The sequence below is a fragment of the Gobio gobio genome, assembly GCF_949357685.1.
Source record: "Gobio gobio genome assembly, chromosome: 10".
NCBI classification, from domain to species: domain Eukaryota; kingdom Metazoa; phylum Chordata; class Actinopteri; order Cypriniformes; family Gobionidae; genus Gobio; species Gobio gobio.
Window position 1 is genome coordinate 6,015,941 of NC_137116.1, and position 27,326 is coordinate 6,043,266.

Below are 27,326 nucleotides of genomic sequence, written 5' to 3' on the forward strand. Positions count from 1 at the left end.
TTAAATTTTTTTGAGCAGCAAATCATCACATTAGAATGATTTCTGAAGGATCATGTGACACCGAAGACTGGAGTAATGATGCTCAAAATTCAGCTTTGATCACAGGAATAAATTTAATATATTACCATTGGAAACAGTTGTTATAAATTTTAATAATATTTTACAACATAGCTGTTTTTGCTGTATTTTTGATCAATTAAATGCTGCTGTGGTGAGCATAAGAAGAAAAAAACATCCCAAACCGTTGAATGTTAATGCATATGTATGAATATCCACACACATAAATAAAGACAGACAACATGACTTTAATTATAACAGTCTATTTATGGAAACACACTTCCGTAATAGAGTGCAACAGAGTTCGGTAAAGAGAGAAACGGTAGATCCTTCCCTCCACCGCTTACATAAATACAGCCTGATACATAAATAAATAGCTTGCCCCCTTTCCACAAGGGTCTGATATACATAGAGAATCACACTTAAAGTGCAAAAGTCTATTTTGATTGCCTTCATTTAACAGGATTGACAGAGTACCAACAATAACATTTGAAAATGAAAAACAACAGCATGTTTTATAACAGAAAACTCTGAAATATCATCTCTGACCGAGATGGGTAGGTTTTCATTTTTGTAACCATGCAGCAAATAATCTAGGAATAGTTGAGCAGCACTAAGACCAAAGCTGCATTTTATAAATGCGCTACTTTATCAGTCTTATTACACAATTTTTGGACACAAAGTTCTAATTTAATGCTTCATATGATCAAAATGCTCAAATGTTAACAAAAAGTGGGACACTATTGATGAACAAATGTTATATCGGTAACACTTTACAGTAATGTCTCATTTGTTACCATTGGTTAATGTCTTAACTATTATGAACTAACAATGAGCAATACATTTGTTACAGTATTATTAATCTTTGCTAAAGTTGGGGTAAGTGCTTTCTGGTAACCGATGTTGATTTCAAATCACCAAAACAAACACGCCCCTATTTTAATAGCTCCGCCCCACACATACGTAACCCAGGCAACGACTATGGCGGAATCTGCTGTGCCAGCCGGCCTAGTGTATGACGTCATCAATTAGTGAAAGCAATGTGTTACCATGGTAATCCAGGTCGATTGTTCAGTGAAAAAGTCATCCCTTACATCCCAAAAACACAAACGAAGTTCTCATGAACAACTCGATAGCACAAGCACGACAGTCCAACTAATGAACATATTACAAATATGACAAGATTAGAGGGTTACGTCGATCACGAAAAGAGGAACCAAAGGAAACAAACATATATTAGGAGTATATTATCTTACTTTTCGGACACACTTTGGGAGCTGACGCTTGAAACAGACAGTGAGGAGGTTTAGACGCTCCAGGATTATACGGTGTGGAAATGAATGGGTCTTTATCATCGCTGACGTGAACGACGATACGATCGCAAATGGACAAGCAAGCGAACATGACACATGAGCATATTCAAGCAAAAGCCAGCATATATTAGTTCTGTGAAACCAAACTAAACCAATGTTACTCGCCTATCGAGAAGAAATAAAGCAACCTCTGCCTTCGCTCCTTGACTTCTCTCCAGCGCTAGAAAGCTGATACTTCTTGCCTGATCGTAAGCCTTCTTTTGTTCCACAGACATCTTCCACATTTGATTTTTATCTGCCATCTCTCTCTTTCTGACGTGCTAATGTCCGTCCTGTGTCGTGTCTTTTGAATAATGGCGTGCACTGAGCTCTCTTCTCCCCATCATTAATAGACACGCCCCTTACTGCTGATTGGCTATAAGTTTGTTTTGGTACTCGGCCCTAGCCTAGAAATCTAATTTGCAGCCAGGGTCGTCTAGCAACTCTCCGTTGGCTTGTGAGCTGGAAAAACCAAACTCTGGTCAGGCCAATCACATAGTGTATTGAGTCGGTGGGCTGGCTTAACATAATGACGGCAGAGTTGCCGCGGTACCGCGTGCTAGTTGTAAACCAAGAAGCTGGCAGCGGTCTCTCAAATCGGCTTTGGCCGCGACTCTGGAAGACTTGAAGATGTTCTGTGAGAAAAGAACAAAGAACGGCATTGAAGTCATTCTTAAAAAAGGAAGATGTGTTCAGACTTTTGCCGACTGGATACGGCGAAAGTTTATTCTGTCAACTAGCTCCGCTTCACCTTCTTCGTTGCTCTGGTAGGTTGTAGCGCTATCCTATTGCGTGCAGAGGGAATTTGAAAGACAACCGTTTATTCCGCCCCTCGGATTGAGCCCTGCCAATGGTGAGTTCCCAGACCCAACATCTTGATGTGGGTCTGGCTTGTCAGGCTAACTCGGCCCGAGACACTTTTATAAAGTGGTTTTGAAATAGCACTTACCCCACCTTTAAAATACGGTCATTGTTCATGTTATTTCAAAGCACATTAACTAATGTTAAAGGGTTAGTTCACCCAAAAATAAAAATTCTGTCATTAATTACTTACCCTCATGTCGTTCGACACCCGTAAGACCTCAAATGAAGATATTTTAGTTGAAATCCGATGGCTCAGAAAGGCCTCCATTGGCACAATGTACTTTACACTCTCAAGACCCATAAAAGGTACTAAAGACATCGTTATAAAGTCGACGTTATGAATCGACGAGAATGGTTTTTGTGCGCAAAAAAACCCTAAATAACGACTTGTATAGTGATGACCGATTTCAAAACACTGCAACATGAAGCTTCGAAGCGTTATGAATTGGCGAGTCGAATCATGATTCGGATTGTGTATCAAACCGCCAAACTGCTGAAATCACGTGACTTTGGCGATCCAAACCGCTGAATCGACAGTGTTTTGAAATCAGTCATCACAATATAAGTCGTTATTTAGTTTTTTTTGCACACAAAAACTATTTTCGTCGCTTCATAAAGTTATTGTAGAACCACTGTAGTGAGATGGACTTTGTAACGACGTCTTTAGTATCTTTTATGGGTCTTGAGAGTGTAAAGTACATTGTGCCAATGGAGGCCTTTCAGAGCCATCAGATTTCGACTAAAATATCTTCATTTGTGTTCCGAAGATGAACGGGTCTTACGGGTGTCGAACGACATGAGGGTAAGTAATTAATGACAGAATTTTTATTTTTGGGTGAACTAACCCTTTAACAAATACAACTTTTGATTTGAATAATGGATAATGTTTAATAATAGTAAATGTTGAAATTAACATTAAATAAGATTTATAAATGCTGTAGTGCAGTTCATTCCCAGTTAATGTTAACTAAAGCAGTTAACTAATGAAACCTCATTGTAAAGTGTGTAATGTGTATCATGATAAACATTACATAAGGAAGCACTGGATTTGATAACGACCTGACAAACATCACACAAACATTTTTGGTGTGGGTTGGTCACTTCAACATTTCACTTCAACAATTAAAAATCAAATAAATAAAAAAGGGGGAAAATAAGAACTCTGAAAGCGAAAACATAACATTTCCACATATTATAAGGTGATATGATAAACCAGCATATTGGCACCACTGGTTAATTATTGTGCATATTAACCAATGGCTAAGTGTTATTACACAGTTATCAAAAATTAAATAGGTTTTGCAAGAACGCAGCGAAATGTGGTTTGCATTTGGTTGAAGTCTTTGCATGGATTCAAAAACTAAAAATGACTATGGATTGTATGGGAGGTAGATCAACAAATGGCAAATCGAAAATTATTCATTTCATTTACATGTAAATGAGAAAACAGAATATGTACAGTAAGAGCTGTATGTTTATGTTGCATATTTGACACCAGAACTGTCAGTTATATGAGATGTTTAGGGTGTACTATTCCATATTCTATATACAAAAGGCTACTATTATGAGTTTGTTTTGCCTGCGGTAAGCTGTGCAACAATAAGCCTCCTATAATCCGCCTACAATTCATTGACATAGATATATTTGGTTGTACTGATTGATTGAAATGTTGAATTCATTATTTGAGACGAAACACAACATGAAACGTATACATTCGGTAAATTTGAACAATAGTTCAACACAAAGCATAAATAAAAACAAAACCAAAAGCAATAAGTTTGGTTTGACAAACAACCTTTTTAAATATTTGGAAACTCTACATTAAGCTTTCGCTATGTTGGCCGTGTCTACAGACCCTGGATGTGCACTAGTGCATGAGAGTAAAGCTCAAAGAGTAGGGGTGGGCGAATCAAGTGCTAGTATTGCATACGGTTCCACGGGAGCGGGAACCGAAAAGGGGGTCGGGGTAAGGGGATGCTATGAATAGCTGGCTGGTGAGGTTGCCGGGCACGGAGCAATGTAATTGGTTATCTCACACTTTGGGACATGTGCAGTGGAGTCAGCATCTCCTCAAAGATGGCTCCTTTCACATTTGAACCACGCAGATTCGCTTCCTGTAGATCACAGCCTGAGAGATCGCAGTTCTGCACACACACATTACAGGAAATATCAGTTTTTTTCTAGTGCAATAAGGGTGTTATTATTTTAGCTACACAGTTTAGTTTAGTCACTAGATGCCCCAAAATTACACCTTCAGTCAACACTATCTGCGTTTACATGGACCATAAATAATCCGACTGTAATCAGACTAATAGCACAAGCTACGTTTACATGGACACCTTTTGTTTCAATCGGCATGAATTCATTCCGATCGAGTGTTTACATGAATGCTAAATAAAGTGATCGGGTTGATGTGCACGTTTATGTCACAAGCTTTAACCCCTTTAACAGTCACCCCCCTTTCTGAGAATAGACATGAAAATGCTTGTTTTAAAGAAGACACTCAGCAGATTAAAAATTTTATTAAAAAAAATTATAGAAGTTTAAATTTACTGTAATCAAATGAAATTTACTGTACTAAAATTTTTTATTTTATATAAACTATATATTTTACAACATATTTTTTACTCTAACATCACTATAAAATCAGAGCCATATGTCTAACCAAGTTGTGTTCCAAATTTGAAGTTGATATCACAAAAATTTCCAGAGATTTTTAGGTGCTGTACCAAAATTAGCCACTGGGTGTCACACATTTCATTGACATTTTTTATGCATTCTCCTGCAACTAATGAATACATTTCTTTCCAAATATAACTTCTATCAGAAATGGAACCAAATATGCCAAAACCTTGAGACTCAGACTTTTCCGACAATATGCGTTTTGTCAAAATTAGAAAAGGTTTTGATTATAAAGTAATTAAAAGTAGTTTTGTAATATGAAACCTAACACAGGCCACTAGGGGAGGAGCCCGCTAAAAAAATTACAGTTTCTATGGTAACAAAAATGGTTTTCACAGGATGAATTTTGAGTTTCTAAGCTTTCGAATGATACCTAATTTAAATATGATGATTACTAAAATATGTTAAAGGAACACACCGACTTTTTGGGACTTTAGCTTATTCACCGTATCCCCCAGAGTTAGATAAATCCATACATACCATCTCTGTGCGTGCCATAACTCTGTCTGACGTACCCACTGCTAGCCTAGCTTAGCACAAAGACTGGAGGTAAATGGCTCCAGCTAGCCTACTGCTCAATAAGTGACAAAATAACGCCAACATTTTCCTATTTACATGTTGTGATGTGTATAGTCACATCGTGTACTAAGACCGACGGAAAATGAAAAGTTGCGATTTTATAGATGATATGGATAGGAACTATACTCTCATTCCTGCGTAGTAAGGAACTTTGAACCATACCATCATGGGTGCAGCGGCACAAAGATATTACACAGCACCTGAAAATAGTCCCCAGCACGCTCTCTGTGCAAGCAGGTTGTTAGCCTATTTTCAGGCGCTGTGTAATATCATTGCGCCTGCTGCACAATCACAGCTTTTCATTTTCCATCGGCCTTAGTACACGTTGTAACTATACACATCACAACATGTTGGAAAATGTTGGCGTTATTTTGTCACTTATTGAGCAGTAGGCTAGATGGAGCCGTTGACCTCCAGTCTTTGTGCTAAGCTAGGCTAGCAGTGGGTGCGTCAGACAGAGTTATAGCACGCACGGAGATGAGAATGGTATGTATGGACTTATCTAACTCTGGGGGATACGGTGAATAAGCGGAATTGATTTTTATGACATGCGCACACTGCATGAATACAAACAGCCTACACATTTTATTAGTCCGTTAGTCACCTCCACAGGTAGTGGAGAAGTCACGCAGTCCGTAAAGGACAGATCGTTAACGTTGGGTCCTTGTGGTAAGTACAGAACATCCAAAGGTTCGCCAATCATCCATCGACCTCAAACATGGCTTATTATCATCTAAAACACGCAAGTAGTAGTAACTTTACATAACTATAATGTTAACCTAGATAAATGTGCACTATTATTTGGCGCTTATTCAAGTGTTAATGCAGAGTGTGGAAGATGAAGTATAGCGCTGTACTACACAATCACTGGCTTTTTTTTTTACTGATAACACTGGAAAGTACTTAAAATGCTCCGTCGTTTTAGTTCATACAGATAAGTGTAATGCATCATTCCAAACTAAAGACTTTTTTTGTATAAACTTACAATAACAAAATAATGTTGTGCTTTTGTAATATAAAGAAAACAAAAAGGATGCACTTTCTGCATTCTCAGTCTACATAAACTGAGCACGTCACAAATGAACTGAAACTCAGCGCATACTTGCCTAACAGACATGAGAAATATATCTATGGAAAGCCTGAAAGCCTCTACTCGAAAACAAATACTTTCTGATTATGTAATCTGTATGAACATTTTCTCTTGCATTTCTCTCTAAAGGTACATCCACTATGTGCCAACTTCATCTTTGCAGCCATCACTGACTCAGAAAACACTAGTTTATTAATAAATAATTAAAATGTCTCCTTGCTACTTTTGCTGACACATTCATAATCATTACTTGCATGTGCCTGAGGAATAGGCTATATAAACGTGTGATTAGTCGAATAATGGCTTAAATGTACGACTACTAGTCGACTAGAAAGATCTTTCGTTTTTGGCAGTCCTAATATTAACGGTTTGACCTGTTTAGTAAATCTGGCCCCAAGTCTGCTTTTTAAAATAATAAAAAGGAGGATGTACTCCTATACAGAAACTGTATATTAGTGCAGTGTGTGCATGTCACCAATCCGATTTGAAGCTTGTGACATATAAACACACACATTAACCCGATCACTTTAATTAGCATTCATGTAAACACTATGTTCGGAGTCATCAATTGGAATGAAATCATTGAAAAAAGTTGTCCATGTAAACGTAGCTACTGTAGTCTCACCTCAAGATCTGTGCCGGCTAATGTAGCACCTCGCAGGTTACAGTTCTTCAGCTTAGCATTCTTCAGCGTTGCCACACGCAGATTAATACCGGTCATCTGACTGCCCTCCATGTCAACTCCTTTCAGATTAGCCCCTAAAGCGCAAAGAGAGTAACATGACAATGCAACATTAATGTGGCATAATATTCATTAGCAATGATGTTCTATGACTAATTCTGTGTGCAGGAGTTTTACCCTCTAGATTGGCCTTGAGCCCAGAGGGATCCTCAAAGTTACATCCTTTAAGGGACGCTCCCTCTGCGTTGGAGCAGAGCATCTTCACGCCCTGAAGATTAGCACCCTGGAGCACATAATTTTTTTTTTAGAAAGTGTTTAAGCAAGACTTCATATCAGTTCAAGAGGATTAAAACCAAACAAAAGCAAGAGATGATCAGCTCACATCCAGGTTGGCTCCGGAAAGGTCCGCTCTCTCCAGGTTTGAGCAGCACAGGTTTGCATAGGTGAGATTGCAGCGACTCAGATTCGCCATTTTAAAATTAATATAGCGCAAGTCCAGCCGAGAAAGGTCCGCTCCACTGAAATTAAGACCCTGAGAGGGGAAAAGACACCTCAATACCCACATCAGACTGACTAAAACACCTGACCAAAGAACTCTTAGGTCTTGTAATCGGCTTCTTTTAACTGTCCCATGTTTTCGCTGTAAAAATAAGGCCTTCTCTGCTGCAGCACCTAAACTCTGGAACAGTCTGCCCTTCGATGTGAAGTCTGCTCCTTCATTAGCTATCTTTAAATCGGCTCTTAAATCTCATCTGTTCTCTCTGGCTTTTGATTAGATCGATAGAGGTAGATGTTATATTATTTATTATTTTAGATTGTATCGTGTCAAAAGTGTTTATATTGTGTATCTGCCTATTGTGTATCTGCCTTGTTTCTTGTTATGCTTTCTTTTATATGCACTTTGTCTTATTGTACAGCACTTTGGTGTAACTCTGTTGCTTTTAAATGTGCTATATGAATACAATTTGACTAGACTTGACTGAACAATTACAAAAAAAAAGTCTTCTACCTGACAGCGTAGCTCTGATTTGGTTGGTGTAGCCAGCAGAAAACGAACAAATTCTTTCCGTGAGAGTGGAGAGTGGTCTTCGGGTGGATGGGAATTCTGCATGTCATTGAAAAAAATCATTCAATTAAATATATGCATATACACAACCTCTCAAAAGCTTGGGGTAGTAAGAGTGATGTTTTATTTTTTGAAAGAAAACTTTTATTCAAGAATGCATTAAATTGATACAAATATTAAGCAATAGGGGTGTAAAGAGACACTTATCTCACGAGACGAGATGAGATACGAGATTAGGTTCACGAGAACGAGGCGAGACAAGATTTTTACATAGCATTTTTAAGAAATCCTCAATGATGAAATGCAGGACTAGAGAAATTGTTTGCAGGTGCATTTGAGATGTTTTAACTCATCATCTTGTAATGAATGTCAGTTCTACTTTCTGAGTATGAATTATCATATGCAGTAAAATACAACAATACTCAAGCACAGTAAAGGTTTTGCCAAAAACTCAACTGGCTTCTCTCCTGTATGATTGTCTCTTCAGACCTTAGAACTGAGCTTCTTTTGACCTCCTAACTGAACTCCTTCCCACAAACTGATCATAGATATTAAGTGCAAACAATAACCATAATACCATAATCAAAGTACTCAATATTGAAAGTGCAAATAAAGACCAAGTTTTTCTTCAAGCATGATACAGAGCTAAGAGATGGTTACAACAAGCTTATATATTGGGAGATATAGGAGCCACTTTCAAACAGCGGTAACGTATTGAAATCACATTTGAATGCGCGCTCGCATTTACTTTTACTTTGAATTTCGCGATCAAGTGTACAAGTATACATGTATACAAAAATTATATAAAAGTGAAATAAAAATAAAATAGTTTACTCATACGATGTGCTGGCTGTTAGTAAGAGCCTCAGCATTTAATAAAAACACGTTTTGATGGGTTAACTATTTTATATGTTCTTCAATATGTTTCATACGGTTTCATGCGTGAGGGACGCTGGACAAATGGATGTCTATCTGAGTCCAAAAACATACGGGCAGCATGTGACCTGAAGCTGGTCTCAAATTGGTTTCTTAAAGATCCTCCTCCGGACACAGGTCGCTGCGTCCCTGGCGAATCAGAATTGGATGCGTGTTATTTTATCCAATCTGATTGGTTCTCGTCACCGGTCATTCAACTTTACGCTCTTGGCCACTAAAGCGAAAGTGCGCGGGCGACGCCATGTAACACACAGTCATAACACACGTTCAATGCGAGCGCTCGTCTTCTCAACACGTGATAAGTGCTGTGCACTACGGTTGAACCAAATTAAATTGTTTTTATTTCTATAAAAAGCCAAACTAGAGTGGAGGCGTAATGTCTAACGTAGTGTTGGCATATTCTATCCTAACTTCACCCTCACACTCGTCATTACAATAATGACACGAGACAGCTTTCACCCCTATTAAGCAGCACAACTGTTAACAACATTGATAACAATAAGAAATAAGCACCAAATTGGCATTTTAGAATGTTTTCTGAAGGATCATGTGACACCGAAGACTGAGGTAATGATGCTGAAAATTCAGCTTTGATCACAGGAATAAAATACATTTTCCAATGTATTACAATAGAAAACGTCTCGGTTACGTATGGTAACCCTCGTTCCCTGAAGGAGGGAACGGAGACGTACGTCGGACGTACCGACGAATTGGGATCACTTCTGGGAGCCCCTATCAGCTTCGAGCTATCTAGAACCGGCCAATGAACAATTGGCGTGCGAGATTTGCATCTCGCGCTCCGCCCCGCGCCGCGGGTATAAACAGGAAGCGAGAGCGAATGCACGCTGTTTTTCACTGAGGAGCCACACGTAGTGGCTCGACCTGCAGTGATGGTACAGCAACTGTGGCGACGGGACGTACGTCTCCGTTCCCTCCTTCAGGGAACGAGGGTTACCATACGTAACCGAGACGTTCCCATTCAGTCGGTCACGTTCGACGTACGTCGGACGTACCGACGAATTGGGATCCCCTATGGAAAACGCCATAGTTACTACCACTTCCAGCGCCCAGCGATGAGCCCCACAGACCCCGATCTGATGCGGGCGGGTAGGTTCACGCAGGGAGAGTCAAAGCTGCTGTTCCGCAAGACCCACTCAGCTGACTGTATTGGATAACGCTGGGAAAGCGTGCCTGAGAAGGCAGCTGCGGAAGCCACATCATGCCCAGAGGGAGTTAACATGTGGAGAATACACGTATGGGCTGGCCGTGGGCAGCACAACATACGGAAGTCTCAGGGGTGGCCCCGGCCAATTAGGAGGGAGACAACACGTACCTGAGACGGCAGAGGAGCTCTGCCGAGGGAAAGACACAGGCTCGCCGTAGGGAGCCGTACCGTGGAAGAATACACATATGGGACCGCCGTGGGGGTCACTACATACGGAACCCAGCCTAACACAAGTTCCACCAATGCATACGAGTGTTAGACCTGGCGTCGAACGCTCCGCCACGTCCGACTGCCGCGGGTTGCGGAGGACTCAACAGGGTTCGCCGTTCCGGGGAACTCGACTGGAGCAGAAAAGCGCACGCATCCGTACCATAGGGGAGGGAATGGCGCAGCAAGCCGACACTAGAACGGGTACTTCGGTGTTACTGACTATGGGAAGTGAGCACACAGGAAGACACCGGCTCTACACGGAGGCTATAGAATCTAGCGAACGTGTTAGGTGTCGCCCAGCCCGCAGCTCTACAAATGTCTGTCAGCGAGGCGCCACGAGCCAGCGCCCAGGAAGAGGCAACACCCCTAGTGGAGTGGGCTCTTAACCCGAGCGGGCAGGGCACGTCTTGGGACTGATAAGCCAAGACGATGGCATCCACTATCCAGTGGGCCATCCTCTGCTTGGAGACAGCCTTTCCCTTCTGCTGTCCTCCGTAACAGACGAAGAGCTGCTCTGAGGTCCTGAAGCTTTGCGTTCTATCCACGTAAGTCCGGAGAGCACGGACGGGACAGAGAAAAGCTAGGGCTGGGTCTGCCTCCTCCGAAGGCAGCGCTTGCAGGCTCACCACTTGGTCCCGGAAGGGAGTAGTGGGAACCTTGGGCACGTATCCAGGCCGGGGTCTCATGATCACATGAGAGTTACCGGGCCCGAATTCCAGGCACGATTCGTCGACCGAAAATGCCTGCAGGTCCCCTACCCTCTTGATGGAGGCCAACGCAGTCAGGAGTATTGTCTTTAACGACAGAACTTTCAACTCAGCTGACTGCAGAGGCTCAAAAGGTTCTCTCTGTAGCGCAGTTAGCACCAGAGTTAAGTCCCAAGAGGGTATGGAGGGAAGACGAGGTGGATTTAATCTCCTCGCTCCCCTAAGGAACCTGACGATCAGATCGTGCTTACCTAGAGATTTTGCATCTACGAGCTCATGATTAGCGGCGATAGCGGCGACATAGACTTTGAGGGTGGAGGGAGACAGCCTTCGCTCCAACCCATCCTGTAGAAAGGTAAGCACAGATGCGACCGAACATCTTCGGGGGTCTTCTCGGCGAGAAGAGCACCAGTCGACGAACAGGTTCCACTTCAACGCATAGAGGCGCCTCGTAGAGGGGGCTCTAGCGGAAGTAATCGTGTCAACTACCGCTTGCGGTAGGTCACCTAGAACCTCTGCGTCCCGTCCAGGGACCAAACATGGAGTTTCCAGAGGTCCGGACGCGGGTGCCATAGGGTGCCCCGTCTCTGAGTCAGGAGGTCCTGTCTCAGAGGAATGGGCCAGGGAGGTGCTGTCGCAAGGAGCACTAGTTCCGGGAACCAAGTCCGGTTGGGCCAATACGGAGCGACCAACAGGACCTGCTCCTCGTCCTCCCTGACTTTGCACAGAGTCTGCGCAAGAAGGCTCACTGGGGGAAACGCATACTTGCGTTCTTCCCGGGGCCAGCTGTGGGCCAGGGCATCCGACCTGAGGGTCCCCTCGGTCAAGGAATAAAACAGCTGACAGTGGGTCGTCTCTGGGGAGGCAAACAGGTCTACCTGTGCAGCCCCGAAACGACTCCAGATTAGCTGGACCGCCTGGGGATGGAGTCGCCATTCTCCCGGAAGTACCTGCTGACGTGACAGCTCGTCGGCCGCACGATTGAGCAGGCCCGGAATATGAACGGCACGAAGCGACCTCAGATGCTTCTGACTCCATAAGAGGAGATGGCGGGCGAGTTGCGACATGCGACGGGAGCGTAGACCACCCTGTTTGTTGATGTACGCTACGGCCGCAGTGTTGTCCGTCCGGACCAGAACGTGCTTGCCTCTGAGCGGCACTTTGAAGCGGCTGAGTGCAAGACGAACTGCTAACAACTCGAGGCAATTGATATGCCATTGCAGTTGAGGCCCCGTCCACAGACCCGAAACTGCAAGCCCGTTGTACGTGGCACCCCAACCCGTGGATGAGGCATCCGTGGAGACAACGGAGTGCCTGGACACTTGTTCTAGGGGAACTCCCGCCCGGAGAAACAGAGGGTCCGACCACGGGCCGAAGGTTTGGCGGCACCTAGGAGTCACTTGGACGCGGAGGGAACCGCTGTGCCACGCCCATCTCGGGACTCGATCGTGTAGCCAGCGTTGAAGCGGTCTCATATGAAGCAATCCGAGCGGCGTTACTGCGGCTGCGGATGCCATATGCCCCAGGAGCCTCTGAAAATGTTTCAGTGGAACCGCTGTCCTGCCTCTGAACGAATTCAGGCAGTTCAACACCGACTGGACGCGCTCCTCGGTGAGGCGCGCAGTCATGGCGACCGAGTCTATCTCCATACCGAGAAAAGAGATCCTCTGCGTGGGGCAGAGTTTGCTCTTCTCCCAGTTGACCCGAAGTCCCAACTGGCTGAGGTGACTGAGCACCTTGTCCCTGTGTTCGCACAACTGCTCTCGCGACTGGGCAAGAATCAGCCAGTCGTCGAGGTAGTTGAGGATGCGAACGCCATGCTCTCTCATGGGAGCAATGGCCGCCTCCGCAACCTTCATAAAGACGCGGGGCGACAGGGACAGGCCGAAGGGTAAGACGCGGTACTGATATGCCCGTCCCTCGAACGCGAAGCGCAGAAAGGGCCGGTGTCGAGGGAGAATCGAGACATGAAATTACGCGTCCTTCAGGTCGATCGCTGCAAACCAATCTCGGGGACGGATGCACCTGAAGATGCGCTTCTGCGTTAACATCGTGAACGGCAGCCTGTGAAGGGACCGGTTCAGGAATCGCAGGTCCAAGATCGGTCGTAACCCGCCGCCTTTCTTGGGTACAATGAAGTACGGGCTGTAGAACCCGGACCTCATATCGGCTTGAGGGACCGGCTCTATCGGGTCCTTCGCCAGTAGGACAGCGATTTCCGCCCTGAGCACGGGGGCGTTCGCCTCCACTACAGTCGTGAAGTGAACGCCCCTGAACTTGGGGGGACGCCGGGCGAACTGAATCGCATAGCCGAGTCTGATGGTACGGATGAGCCACCGAGACGGGCTGGGAAGCGCTAGCCAGGCTCCCAGACTCAGAGCAAGGGGGACCATCGGCACCACAGACGTACCCGCAGCGGGGCAGCGAGGCGGAACGCAGGGATCTGGCTCGGACGGCATGGGAGCGGCCCGAAGCGGGATCTGAGTGTGCTGTGCAACACTCACCTGCATCCGCGGAGGGGACGTGCGAGTGTGGGGAGGCCGCTTGTGTGCGTCCCGACAGCCGGCGTCCCCTGCTGGCGAAGGGAGAGGTACTTGAGGGTGGCGAGGCATGGGAGCGTCGACCACCGCCAAGCGTGCTCTCTTGGCACCCAGAGATATTGGAAACTGCTCTTTTATTGATGTTTTGGGTGCCGCTGGCACTGGGACCAGCGGCGGAACAGACAAACAAAAGATTTTCCCCCGGCCCTCCTCCGGGGGAAGGAGTGGTGCTGCAGCCATCTCCCTCAGAGCAGTTTCCTCCATCTCTGGGCGGCCCGTCTCAGGGTCGCTTGCGACGGCGCTTGCCACCTGGCTTGGCAGCGGCCTGAGCGGGCTGGACATCCTTCCCACGGCCGGCCCCACGCCGTCAGCTGGTGGAAGGCTGCTGCGGTGCCTTGGCGGGGGCGGAGGCGGCGGCGGGTGGATGTCCTCGGCGACGAGTAGTCGGAGGCGCTGCCGCCGGCGGCGGGGTGGAGGCAGCAGCGGGCCGCCGGGGCAGGATGTGCTTGATCGCCTCCGTCTGCTTCTGGGCGGCCGAGAACTGTTGGGCGAAGCTCTCGACCGCGTCGCCGAATAACCCAGCTGACGAGATGGGGGAGTCCAGGAACCGATATTTATCGGTCTCCCTCATGTCAGCCAGGTTAAGCCAGAGATGACGCTCCTGGACCACAAGCGTGGACATCGCCTGACCGATGGCACGGGCGGTGACTTTCGTCGCCCGGAGGGCGAGGTCCGTCGCCGTCCGGAGCTCCCGGAGGAGCTCTGGGTCAGGCCTACCCTCGTGCATGTCAAGGAGTGCCTGGGCCTGGTGGACCTGAAGCAACGCCATGCCATGCAAAGCGGACGCAGCCTGCCCGCAGGCCTTGTAAGCCTTCCCAGTCAGACTGGAAGAGAACTTACAGGCCCGGGACGGGAGACGCGGGTCACCGCGCCAGTTAGAGGCGGGCGCCGGACACAGTTGCATCGCGACAGCGCGCTCCACTGGCGGGATTCCCACGTAACCCTTGGCTGGCCCGCCGTCGAGGGTAGTGAGGGGGGAGGAGTCACTTGGCCGGTTTCTGGCAGAAAAAGGTGCCGTCCACGACCTCGTGAGCTCCTCATGCACCTCCGGGAAGAAAGGTGTCGGGGCGGGACGCTGAAAACCAGCGCAACCCACCCCGAGGAACCAATCGTCCAACCTAGAGGGTTCGGGACACGGTGGAGGGTTCCACTCGAGCCCAACCCTTTCGGCGGCCCGGGAAAGCATAGCAGCCATCTCAGGGTCCGGTGCAGCCGTTGCCACTCTCCCAGAGGGAGGCAGTACGACTGAACCTTCATCCCCCGAGGACTGAAACTCCCCCTCCGATGCAGCGATTGACATCTGTTCATCTGCTGGAGCTCCAAAAGTCACCACTGGTCTCCCGTGGGAGGGTCCAGCGGGTTCTCCCGGAGGCTCTACCGGCTGCGGAGCAGAGGGAATTCCCGCAGTGGGAACATGAACTATCCACAAACGCCGCCTCAGCGTGCTGTGTGCCCAAACACGTGAGACAGCGATTGTGACCGTCAGCAGGGGACAGGGAACGACCGCATCCAGAAACGCACGGGTGGTAAGACATCCTGAAAAGGACGGCACGTCACCCGTGAACTCTTTTTGTGAGGAAACGCTCTGTGCTGAAGCACTCAGGGGGAAACGCGACAGCGCACGGGATTGTTGTGCAGCCCGTGCCTGTACTCAAAACAGGAAAAAACGCCCAACCAGACCAACAGTTTGCCCGTTGCTGTGAAAACAGCAGTTTTTCTCTGTTTGCAGAGGCAGCCGATGAGTCAGCGCAGATCCCGCTGAAATGTGCCGTTCCTCCAACACTCGTCTCCTCTGGATTCTCCGGTTTTCTAAATAAAGCTTGCTGATAGCAGCGATAAACTCAAGCAGTTTTGCGTTGAGAGTCCTCTTCATCTGCCGTGTGGCTCCGAAGTGAATGACAGCGTGCATTCGCTCTCGCTTCCTGTTTATACCCGCGGCGCGGGGCGGAGCGCGAGATGCAAATCTCGCACGCCAATTGTTCATTGGCCGGTTCTAGATAGCTCGAAGCTGATAGGGGCTCCCAGAAGTGATCCCAATTCGTCGGTACGTCCGACGTACGTCGAACGTGACCGACTGAATGGGAACAGTTATTTTAAATTGCAATAATATTTCACAATATTACTGTTTTTACTGTATTTTTGATCCAATAAATGCAGCCTTGGTGAGCAGAAGAAGAAGAAAACTTTTGAAAGGTAGTGTACAGGGCTTGACATTAACTTTTTTGCTCAGCAGTCGCTGTGGCTAGTGGTTTTCCCAAGTTATTAGCCACTCAGCATTTTCACTGGTCAGAATTTTGACATCGATACCATGGGAAAAACTGCTATATAGATATTTTTAATATTATCTCATAATTTGGAAGTAGGAATATTAGACTGCTGTCACTTTAAGACCTGACGCACGGATCCATTATACTGTTACACATGCGTTTTCTTTCTCAACTGTTTACGTTCACTTCAAACAGAACTGACTGTGTTTACGTGAATACTTGCAAAGACCGGCATTTTGACATTACTTTGTGTGTGTTTGACTGTTTAAGCACAATAAACAGCGAAAAAGAACTCAATTTAGTGCTGAGAGGTGGCTTTATGTGCACGCACTTCGAGTGTGAGAAGAAAATCTGCTGGAATTAGTCAAATTATGCACAATACGCACAATACCATACCGAAATTCAAGCCCTGTAACAGCAACAATATTCATCCGGAGCAATTGACGCGAGTGAGTGAGAGGAGGCGGGTTTGTGTGTCACTCGCTGTCGGAGAGATGAGAGAGAGAAAGAGACACTGATATCTTGTGTGTATTCTGTGGGAAATTAGTATTGGAGGTGTTTCAGATATTTCAGTATCGATATGCATCAGAAAATCTATATTTTTGACAACACTACATTGCACTTAGTTTATTATTTTAGATGCCTTTTTAAAAGACTACAATTGAAAAATGTATACATTAGTAGGAGTGACTGCGTTACACGACACTGCTGAAATACAGTGATTGGCGGGTATCAATGTCAAGCCCTGGTAGTGTATATATATTAACAAGGAAAACTTCCATTCTAATACCTTAATGGCGACTTCTAGCTGCTCTGCCAGTTGCTCTATCCCAAAGAACCGAGCTTCTTCCAGTACTCCTATAAAACATAAAAACATTCCACTAACTAAAGAATAAAACTGACTTAGGATATGACAAGAATATGTTATTGTTATTAATTATAATTATTTATTTAACAATAGTTTATTTTATTTTCCATTGCTGTTACTTTAAAAAAAAAAACTGGCTTTGAAATACAGTGATTTGCAAAGATTAAAACGTATTGCAATAATCTACACCCCAAGCCAGAATGTACAGTATATCTAATGTACTATCAGATGTATACCTAATAAATTAGATGAGAACTATCATCTGAGCATGCTTTAGATAACATTCAGGCCTCACTCACCGAGTAAGTTTATTCCTTCATTGACAATGATCTGGCCATGCCTCAGGTAATTCAGGATGGGCTCAAAGTACTCTGGGCTGCGATCAATGAGGTAAGCCCCTCGTTCATCCTGCTTATTACCCCATACATCTGCAGATCAAGAAAGCAGGGGGAAAAAACTCTGATTTAACTGTGCTACAAACTGATCCACAATTTGATTATCCAGCCAAACAAACAATGCTTAAATCAGTCCGTGAGCGTACAGGAACTAAACTTACCCTTCTCTCGGAACATGTGCGCCAGCATGCTGTCAGGCTCCTTACTCACAAGAGTACTCCTTAAACAAGAGCAAACACAGAGATCAGACTTCAAAAATGACACCTAAATGACAGACCAGTGTGGACTTGTGTTGTTTTAGTATTATTTATACAAGGTGTGTCCAATCCTGCTCTTGGAGGACCACTGTCCTGCAAAGTTTAGCTTCAACCCCAAAAACACACCTGAACTTGGAGCTAACAGTGGACAGTGGCCATCCAGGACCGAGTTTGGACACCCCTCAGGGCTCCAGACTAACATTTGAGAGCAGTGGCACCAGGCCACTAAGCTCTACAGATGAAGGCGCCAGCACCTGATTTGATGGCGCTGGAGGAAAATTAATCATAAAGTTAATTTAATAATAAAATTACTATTGTTTTGCATTTTGTTAATAAGTGCAATTACTAATGATATAACGTTTGTCTATTGGAAATTTAACAGTTAAGCACTGAGTTTAATTGATATGCAGATAAAATTAACTTTTATTAACAACAGTAATATGCAAAAACGTCCTTTTTATAGGGAAAATTTTAACTTGTCTATTCACACCAAGTGCAAATAGCAGGCCTTGTTGGCAAGTGCTATTCGCACTAGCTCCGCCTAACAATGCCTGGTTGTGCCAAACAAGATAAAAAAACCTGCGTATTTCAACGTAATCAGTGGCACAATCAGAAAAGCGAAAGACTTAAGGATCTTGGTTTTGTCACGATCGAACCGGGTTCGAATCTGCCTTTTGCAGAGCTCGCTCTTATCTCTTTTCCCCATCACTTATCACATAAAAAGACATTTACTTTCAGAAAGACATTTACTTTCAATAAAAAAATTAAGAAAATGTTCTAAAAGTGGAACTTAAGTGCCTAACGAAATGTTTAATAATAATAAAAGCATTTATTGGGTAGGGTTAGGGGTAGGTGTAGGGAGGGCTTTTATTGTCCCATTAAGGCGGCATCCATATGTTATCATTGCATCATGTTAATGTACAACAATACAGAGGTGCAAATAGTAAAATATAGTCAAAATAAAGTATAAATTGCATATAATTACTATTTACACATATTGCAAAGAACTGCTACTTTTATATGGTGTAAAGTGAATATATCACTATTTTCACTTAGTATGCTATTTTAGTAAATCTTATTTTAGTAAATCTAATCTTAGTAAATAGCATCTACAGCTATTTGCACTTACTGTAAATATAATTTATCGCTAACAAAATATGTTATTTACACTTGCGTAAATAGCATCTATCGCCATTTGCACTTAGTAACGGTGTCACATGAACAAGATAGGCATGTGTATGAGCTTACACTGCGCTGTCTATTATTGCTCCGAGCTGATAAACGGTCAGTGCAGCACAGTAGTAAACAAGTAGTGCAGTTCCATTTTGTTTTTGTTCCAAAAAAAGTGGGGGTAGTAAAAAAAAGTTCACAAAGTGCGACCTCTAACTAAATTTATTCGCACCAGCAGGAAAAAAGGTTGCAAAATGCCACCATTTGGTCGCAGTCTGGAGCCCTGGCCCCTACTATTTTACTATGCCATGAATGTTTAAATCTTATATACAGAAGTATCCTGTGGGCTTCAAATACGGCCCTAAGCAGTCAAATAGCCTACACAAATATGTCGAAATGCCGTTTTGGTAATTATCCTTGTAAACACAGTGGGTTATGTCTTAAATGAATGTAAACACTGAGAAAGAGCGCAGGTGTAAAAGTATATTGGATCTGTGCGTTAGCTCTTAAAGTGACAGTAGCCTAATAAATCTGCTACAGTCATTATTGTTAATCAAACAACAAAAGACAAAATCACTCACTGCTCTTGAATGATTAAACTAGTTTTAATAAGGATTAGTCTATATTTAATGTATAAAGCATTCATTTTACATTTGATTACTTTATTACATTTCTGTTGTAGGCTATTACTGATCTGAATACCATTGTTAGTACATCTTCCTGAAAAACCTAAAGCACTGTTTATTTCATTTGTATTTTCGTTTTGTTGTATTTTTTGTCAGTTTTGTTTGTAATTTAGTTACTTTGTTCTTATTGTATTGCTGAATGTTTACTTGTCTTCTGTAACGGTTTTGAGGATTAATAACCTAGTACTGGTGTTTGCTAAAGTATTGATAATTGTGACATTTCACTGACATTTAAAATGACTCATATCATGAAATTATCAAATCACCTACCAATAATCATGTTAAATAATCATAATTTCAATATTGAGCAAAATAATCATGATTATGATTTTTGCCATAATCGAGGAACTCTAACAAAAACCTGACAAATGTCCTAAAATACAACATCTGACAATGTATTGAGGTGTTGTAACCAAAGTATAAGCAGAATAAATCACTCAAAAATAATGCACACCAGAGTATGATAATTATTTACCAACTTGACTGGCCATTATTTTTGAATAATTCCATGGAACGTCGTCAATTATTCCTTACCTAATATAGCTCAAGACTAATCATTACACTGATTTTACTTTGGTTAAGATTAACTTAACTATTGTCAAATCATGGCCTTTATTTTCTTTCACTTATATTAATTAATAAAAATATCTATTAAGATTTGTTACAGTAATGGATAAGTATGCCAACAAGACAGCAAATAATGCTGCATGGTTACCTAGTGGTTGTAAAAAGCCGCCCACCAATATTCAGCGTCAGCCAATCAGTGTGTGATCCTGAGATGTCATCTGACGTTTTCCCATCACTCTGAGGATCTGAAACACAAACACAGTCATGGGTTTTACACACTGACCTATATGTACATCTTCAGTTTCATTGAATAATAATACATTTTATGAAAAGCGAATTCAAGCTATTCGTTTGTGTTCCCTCCTGGGAACTCAACTCATGACATTGGCATTCCAAGTGGCATATTCTACCAGCTGAACTACAGGGAAAACAAAACAATGTTGACTCACTGATGAAAACGTCTCCTTCTGACACATATAGCACATCGTCATCTCTGTGGAATACATACATATTAATAATCAGTCAGTATATCCAACACATTGCCTCTCATTTGCCTATCCCACTCAAGAATCAAGTACAAGGCTCTGGTGTTATCGGTTTGTTTTGATAAAATAAGTCTAAAAATAATTTATTTCGATAAAATAATGTCTGAAGTTCCCCTTTAATCAGACATTATATTGAGAATAAGGCCTAGTCCACACGTACACAGTATTTTTATAAACTGAGTTTTTCCCTACTCCGTAAAAACACATGAAAACGCAAAAATACGTTATGAAGCGCTTTCAAGAGCATGCCAAACCAACAGGTGGTAGTAATGGGCGATAGGGATGGGCGTATCGATATGAAATATCGATATATCAATACTGATATGAGCATCGAAATGTATCGATACTCAAACAAAAATATTGATACTAAGGAGTTGTTGTTTTTTACCAGTAATTTGCTTTATTTAAAAATATTATTTAATGCATACAATATGAATAACCTATATTACCGAATACTAGTTGTGTAGTATAAGGCTATTTTCCTGAACCATGACCTGAACGCACGCAAATGCTACAAGACAGAACCAATCAATCACAGAGAGAGCGCTCGCTATACAAAACAGAGCGGCGTTTCCCAAAACTATCATAAGAAACCATTGATGCTTTTGGAAATGCAGCCCAGAACAATACTCATCAGGAGACAAAAAAACATATGTTTGAGTTTTTTTCCCAATAAACAAATAGAAATTGTAGCATAGGCCTACATAGCGCAATTACACTCTTTAAATTTAATGTTAAAAGTTGATATTGATCATGTTCTATTCTGTAACTAATGGTCATATAAATCATGTCAGAATAAAAAGGTTGCATTTTATGGGTGCTAGTATTTGTAAATTTCCATGGTTACCACTACAAGTAAACCTATTTTAACCATGTGTAAACAAAAATATGATCTAATAAGCATACCTGTCAAGTTTTGGATTTGAAAATAAGGGAAATTTTTCGGCGCCCACCGCAAGCAGTCCCACCACCCCAACCAAGCTACAGTATCCCTTACATTTTAAGACAGGTGTTATAGCCGAAATGAAAACACAAAAGGGTATATATGATGAGCATTTATTTAAAGGCTTATTTGCATATTTTCTGTTCATTTAACATTGCTTGTCTTTACATTTTATTTTCATTCCACACATTCTTTTCATTTCAAATTGCTTTTCTTTTACAGTTTTTCTTTTCATTTCACATAACTTTTCTTTACTCTTTTAGTGAGTTATTGTACAAATTTGTTGCAGACTTTGCATTCTTTAAGACTGTTTTGGAAGGAGTGTATTTGTGGGCTGGGCCAGAGTGGTTCATTTTACATGAGAGTAGAGCACAAACAGTTCTGTTGTCTAATGTCATCCTATTCTCTGTAACAATCTTTCGTGCCATGCTAAATACCCTTTCTGAACTTGCATTGCTATGGGCAGGGCTCGACATGAACGCTTGTCCGGGACAAGTGGATTTTTTGAAGGGGCAAGTGAAAAATAATTTTACTTGCCCAACGGACAAGTATCCTGAGTAAAATGTCAAAAGAAAAAATAACTAATGAATCACCAAAGTGCAATAATGATTCTGCATTCTGTTAGTGTAACGTTAAGTGGCGATCGATAGTGGATAATATAAAAACGAACTGACGTTAACGAGGTTGTCTTGTTGAGGCTCACGCAGCCTCTCAAGGAGAAAATCGAAAACAAATGAGCGCCACTCATACAAAGAAACTCAGTTAACATACATGGTTAAAATGGTGTAGTTATTATATTTATAACATATGATACAGTTAAGCAACATCACACTAACAAGTGTTGTTTTCCTGAATACCATCACGACTGGAAATGACACTGATTTCATACACCAGTTCCATAAACAATTAATTAACATTAAGTCACTTACATTTTATAATTAAATTCGCTGTCCCATTGATCACGGTATTTACACAAGGGTTTTTTTTTTTTTTGGGGCAGGAGTGCCTTAATCCGTCTCTATTGTTACGTCCATCATCCGTTTTGTTTTTTTCCCGCGTTGTCACTCGTCATCTGACCTCACACACTAACCTCGCGACAACTGACACCTATACTGTAGGCTACTGCAGATGGCAGTTATCGCGAGGCTAGTTACAGAGCTCAGATTGGAAATGTTTTTGTTTTTTTACCCCGGTATTATTGTTTTTTAATAACGCAGGTTAAAATACGGGAGATTTACAGGAAAATACTAATACGGGAGGACGGCGGGAAAGAAGGGTAAAATACGGGACTTTCCCGGCCAAAACGGGATACTTGACAGGTATGCTAATAAGTTGCAATTAAGGTGTATTGAATATTAAAATACCTTTCAAATATAATGTTAAGTGGGTATCTTTACCCATTTTACTCTTAGTAATTTTAATAATTTAATAAATTTAATAATGAAAAAGTTAAGTTTAGAAGAATCGTATCGGTATCGATATCGGTGATAGTGGCCTTGAAAGTATCGTATCGAAAACAAAATAAGTGGTATCGCCCATCACTAATGGGCGATAGAGACAATATGCAATATAAACAATATAAAATTGATCTACGATAGAGATTTTAATTGTATCGTGATAATGCATGTTGATGAATCTACCCGCAAAATTTAGAGCCACGAGCTGCAACTGGCTGCAACACATTATCGTATTCGTCATCTTGAGTAAACATGGCTGAAAGCCAAATGGAGGAGCTGGTGAAAAAGGCTGGTGCAACATCCATTATTTGGACTTGGTTCGAATTTAAGCCGTCTGACGAGCAGCAGCAAATTATACTGTGTAGAGTGTCTGGGGCAACAGTTCCGGCTAAGAGAGGTAACACGACTAATCTACGACCTCAAATAATTGCCTAATACTGGAAGTATTTCCCTAATTCCCAGTATCCGTTCCTTTATTAACAAGGCACTAGTTTTCATTTCATTAAGAGAACTAAATATTTAAAACCAAATATGTTACATTAGGCTGCAGGTAAGAAACTTTGTTTGAAATATGTTTTCATTTAAAGTATCTGTGCATTACACAAAATAATTTTCCTTGCTTAATACTGAAAGTATTGTCAGTACAGTGTCTGTTCCTTAACTAAAAAGACACCAGTTTTTCCTGTTCTCAGCATGTGGGTGGAATTTAAGAACCAAGGACATTCAAGCTGAATTTTTTTTAAAATGCTGACGGCTCCAACGCCCTCACAGGAACGCGTGTGCACAGCGTAACGGCCGAGCTCAGTATTTTGACTGAATAATAATGAAGACATTCTCGCAAAACCTTATAGTATGCCTCCTGAACATTTTCCATATATGGTGCGCATGTATCATTGCGTGATACTTTTGTATCATTTTCGTAATGTTTTAACCTGGTCGCCATTCACTGCCATTATATGGAGTGAGCGTGCAGGACGTTTTTTTTAAATGTCTGCTTTTTCTTTGTTAAAGTCTCTGCAGCTAGTGTACTTGAATTGTATTTATCTGAAACATTATGTTGTATAATTACAGTTTTGCACAATAAATGTTCTCAAAACTACATACAACGTTTCCTTCTTTCTTTTAAAAAAAATACATTTAGCAGTTTGGCTTTCCTTAGGGTCTATGTAACCTGTTCTGAAATGATTCTATTATAATTTATATATCATGATATACAGTATAGCGTTATCGCAAGAGGCTGCAATGTATATCGCGCAATATGGATTTTAGGGCATATCGCCCATCCCTAACAGGTGGCAATATAACCCTAACCGTAAAGCCATGTTGGCCAATCAGAAGCCTGGAAAAAAGGTTATTGCCGTAACAAGCCAAAATCTCCGGTTTCACTGTCCACACGACAACACTGCAACTGGAGTTTCTAAAAGTCTTCAGCCAGGCAGGAGTTTTCAAAAACTTGTTTGCGTATGGACGAACGGCCAAATCGCATAAAAAAGCGATGGTTTTTAAAAATACCTGTGTTCGTGTGGACAGGGTCTAAGTAACGCAGCATCTACCCCCAGCGACTAAAAGATGTTTTACAAATAAATTATATTTTCAACATGAAATTAAATATGCATATAATCTATGTATTTTAATAAAGTCATAGTAAAATCACTTCAGTATTAGAATAGAAATTTAGTAGAATACAAGGCTAGGGTTAGTAGAATAAGTTTACTTGTACTTGTTTGTTTATTCAACTCAAATGCAGGTCTAAATAATAGTAAATAGCAATGTGTTTTGTTCCATAATGTTCCCAGCATTGTCTTTCCTAAATGAATGAATGATAGTTGAAGAGTGTCAATGCAACCATACCTGATGAGTGCAATGTCATCTATAAGACCACCTTTCCCATTATAGAGGTTACAAGCCCTGATTCCCAATTTATTGCTGGCAACTGTCAAAAGATCAGACAGAGTCCCATAAACGGCTACGACCTGCGAAAGAAACAAAGACATGAAGAAGGTATTAATATTGCATTACAGTGTTAGAATGTTTATTACAATAATTAGTTGCACTTTATTTTAAGGTGTTCATTTAAGTACTGAGTGATATTAATTAACTACATGTACTTACTACAGGGTTAGGATTTTGTTTATTTTAGCTGCATGTAATTACGCATAATTTATAGTTATTAAGGTTACACTTTATTTGGTTACAGGTACTGAGTAATAAATAATTAACTGCATGTACTATTGGGTTAGGAATAGGGCTTCGCTAGGGTTAGTTGCATATATGCATCATTTATAGTTATATAAATAAATATATATAATAAAAATGATTTAAACAATATAAATGTATTAACCTAACTAGTTGCTGTTGGTAGTGTCAATAAAATACAGAAATGCATTTACGAGGTATAATAATAAACAATAATGTTAAAATAACAATAGAGCGAGCTCTTATGTGGCCTTCCACATATCGTCAGGAGTCAAATAATAACTTAAATGCTAAGAGTTGCAAGCTTTCTAATAGTTTTCTGTACATTTACTAAAAACGTTAATATGTGTCATGCCATTAACAGGACATCAGCGTCCACACACAACACTTACTGGAGTTGGACAGGCTAAACGTGTACTGCGTGTGTTCACTCACCTTGCCATTTTTGGAGGTTCCGTTGACAAAAAGCGTCACCCTTCGCATGCTTTGTTTGCACTAATTTAAAGTATTAACTGTACAAATATTAATAAATTAATATCTCGCTAACTTATCTATGTATTAAACTAATACCTACGTAAAGAGAGTAGGAAGAACCAACCTAGCTACATTGTACCAAGATGACGAAGAATCTGTCCAATCAAAATGCGAATGCTGTTGCCGACCTCGATGATTGGCCAATCACAGGACGCGTTTCAGAAACTGGGCCCGCAGTTCGGACCAATCGGACACAATTGTGGCGTTGGTCATTTTAATGAAAAACTTGCCTGGTGAGAATGGAATTTTGACGCAAGGGAAATGATTACCTCAGTGACTGTGGGCCGCTTTAGTCAAAATACTCATTCATTACACAGCCGTAGGCTAAACAGGACTGCGGGTTAAACTCTGGAAGTCCCAGCCCTATGACAGACTGTAAACAAACTGTCAAGCTGAGGGAAAGTTAAAAAAAGAAAAGAAAAATAATCCCAAATATCTTATTCTAATGCTAATAATACAAATAAAAAAACAAGAAAATAATTATGCTTCAATTGATACTGTATGTGCAGCATTTTTGCCTTTTTCTACACTAGGGGGCAGAGTAGGACATCTTTTTTATTTTATTTTATATATATATATATATATATATATATATATATATATATATATATATATATATATATATATATATATATATATATATATATACATAAATATGTGTATATGTATATATGTATATGTATATATGTATGTATATATATATATATATATATATATATATATATATATATATATATATATATATATATATATATATGTATATATGTATATATATATATATATATATATATATATATATATATATATATATATATATATATATATATATATATATATATATATATATATATATATATATATATATATATATATATACACTATCTATATTATCAATAAATGTTGACATTTGTTTGTTGACAAAACAAGTAGTACTAAAAATAATATGTGTGTGTGTATATATATATATATATATATATATATATATATATATATATATATATATATATATATATATATATATATATATATATATATACACATGCACACACAATCTTAATTATCATTAAAATGATCAAATGTAAAAGTAGTATTATAAAGAATATGCATCTAATTGTACAATTTTTCACCAACATGCATTAAAGGGAAACTGTATGTTCACAGACTAATAACATGAACATTATGATGTCCTATATAATTGTCTATAATCTAATGCTAGAAAAGGTGTCATATCTGAATTATCACACTTGTTTTTACACTTATTGTTACTTTAAAACATCTAATAATTGAATTTTTACCGTTTTTCTACACTAGGGGGAGAGTAGGACACATCTTCATTATATATTATTTTATTTAATTTAATTTAACTACATTTAATTTATTTATTTTTATTT

General features: G+C 41.3%; 1 protein-coding gene across 2 annotated transcripts; it reads right to left on the minus strand.

The window, feature by feature from the left end:
- Positions 1-295: 295 nt before the first annotated feature.
- Positions 296-26,036, minus strand: kctd9a (potassium channel tetramerization domain containing 9a). 2 transcript variants are annotated; one of them, XM_079827754.1, is made up of 13 exons: positions 25,837-26,036; positions 25,057-25,178; positions 20,710-20,753; positions 20,409-20,505; positions 17,742-17,800; positions 17,485-17,613; positions 17,108-17,175; positions 8,316-8,411; positions 7,689-7,838; positions 7,484-7,589; positions 7,250-7,383; positions 4,310-4,417; positions 296-2,044 (listed from the first exon to the last, which is right to left on the minus strand). In XM_079827754.1, the coding sequence occupies exons 1-13, from the start codon at positions 25,882-25,884 to the stop codon at positions 1,931-1,933; spliced, it is 1,275 nt and encodes a 424-aa protein (XP_079683880.1). In that variant the 5' UTR covers positions 25,885-26,036; the 3' UTR covers positions 296-1,930. The 2 variants fall into 2 exon arrangements, with proteins under 2 accessions (XP_079683880.1, XP_079683881.1); XM_079827755.1 differs by lacking the exon at positions 296-2,044 and having other exon boundaries at positions 3,156-4,417.
- Positions 26,037-27,326: the final 1,290 nt, after the last annotated feature.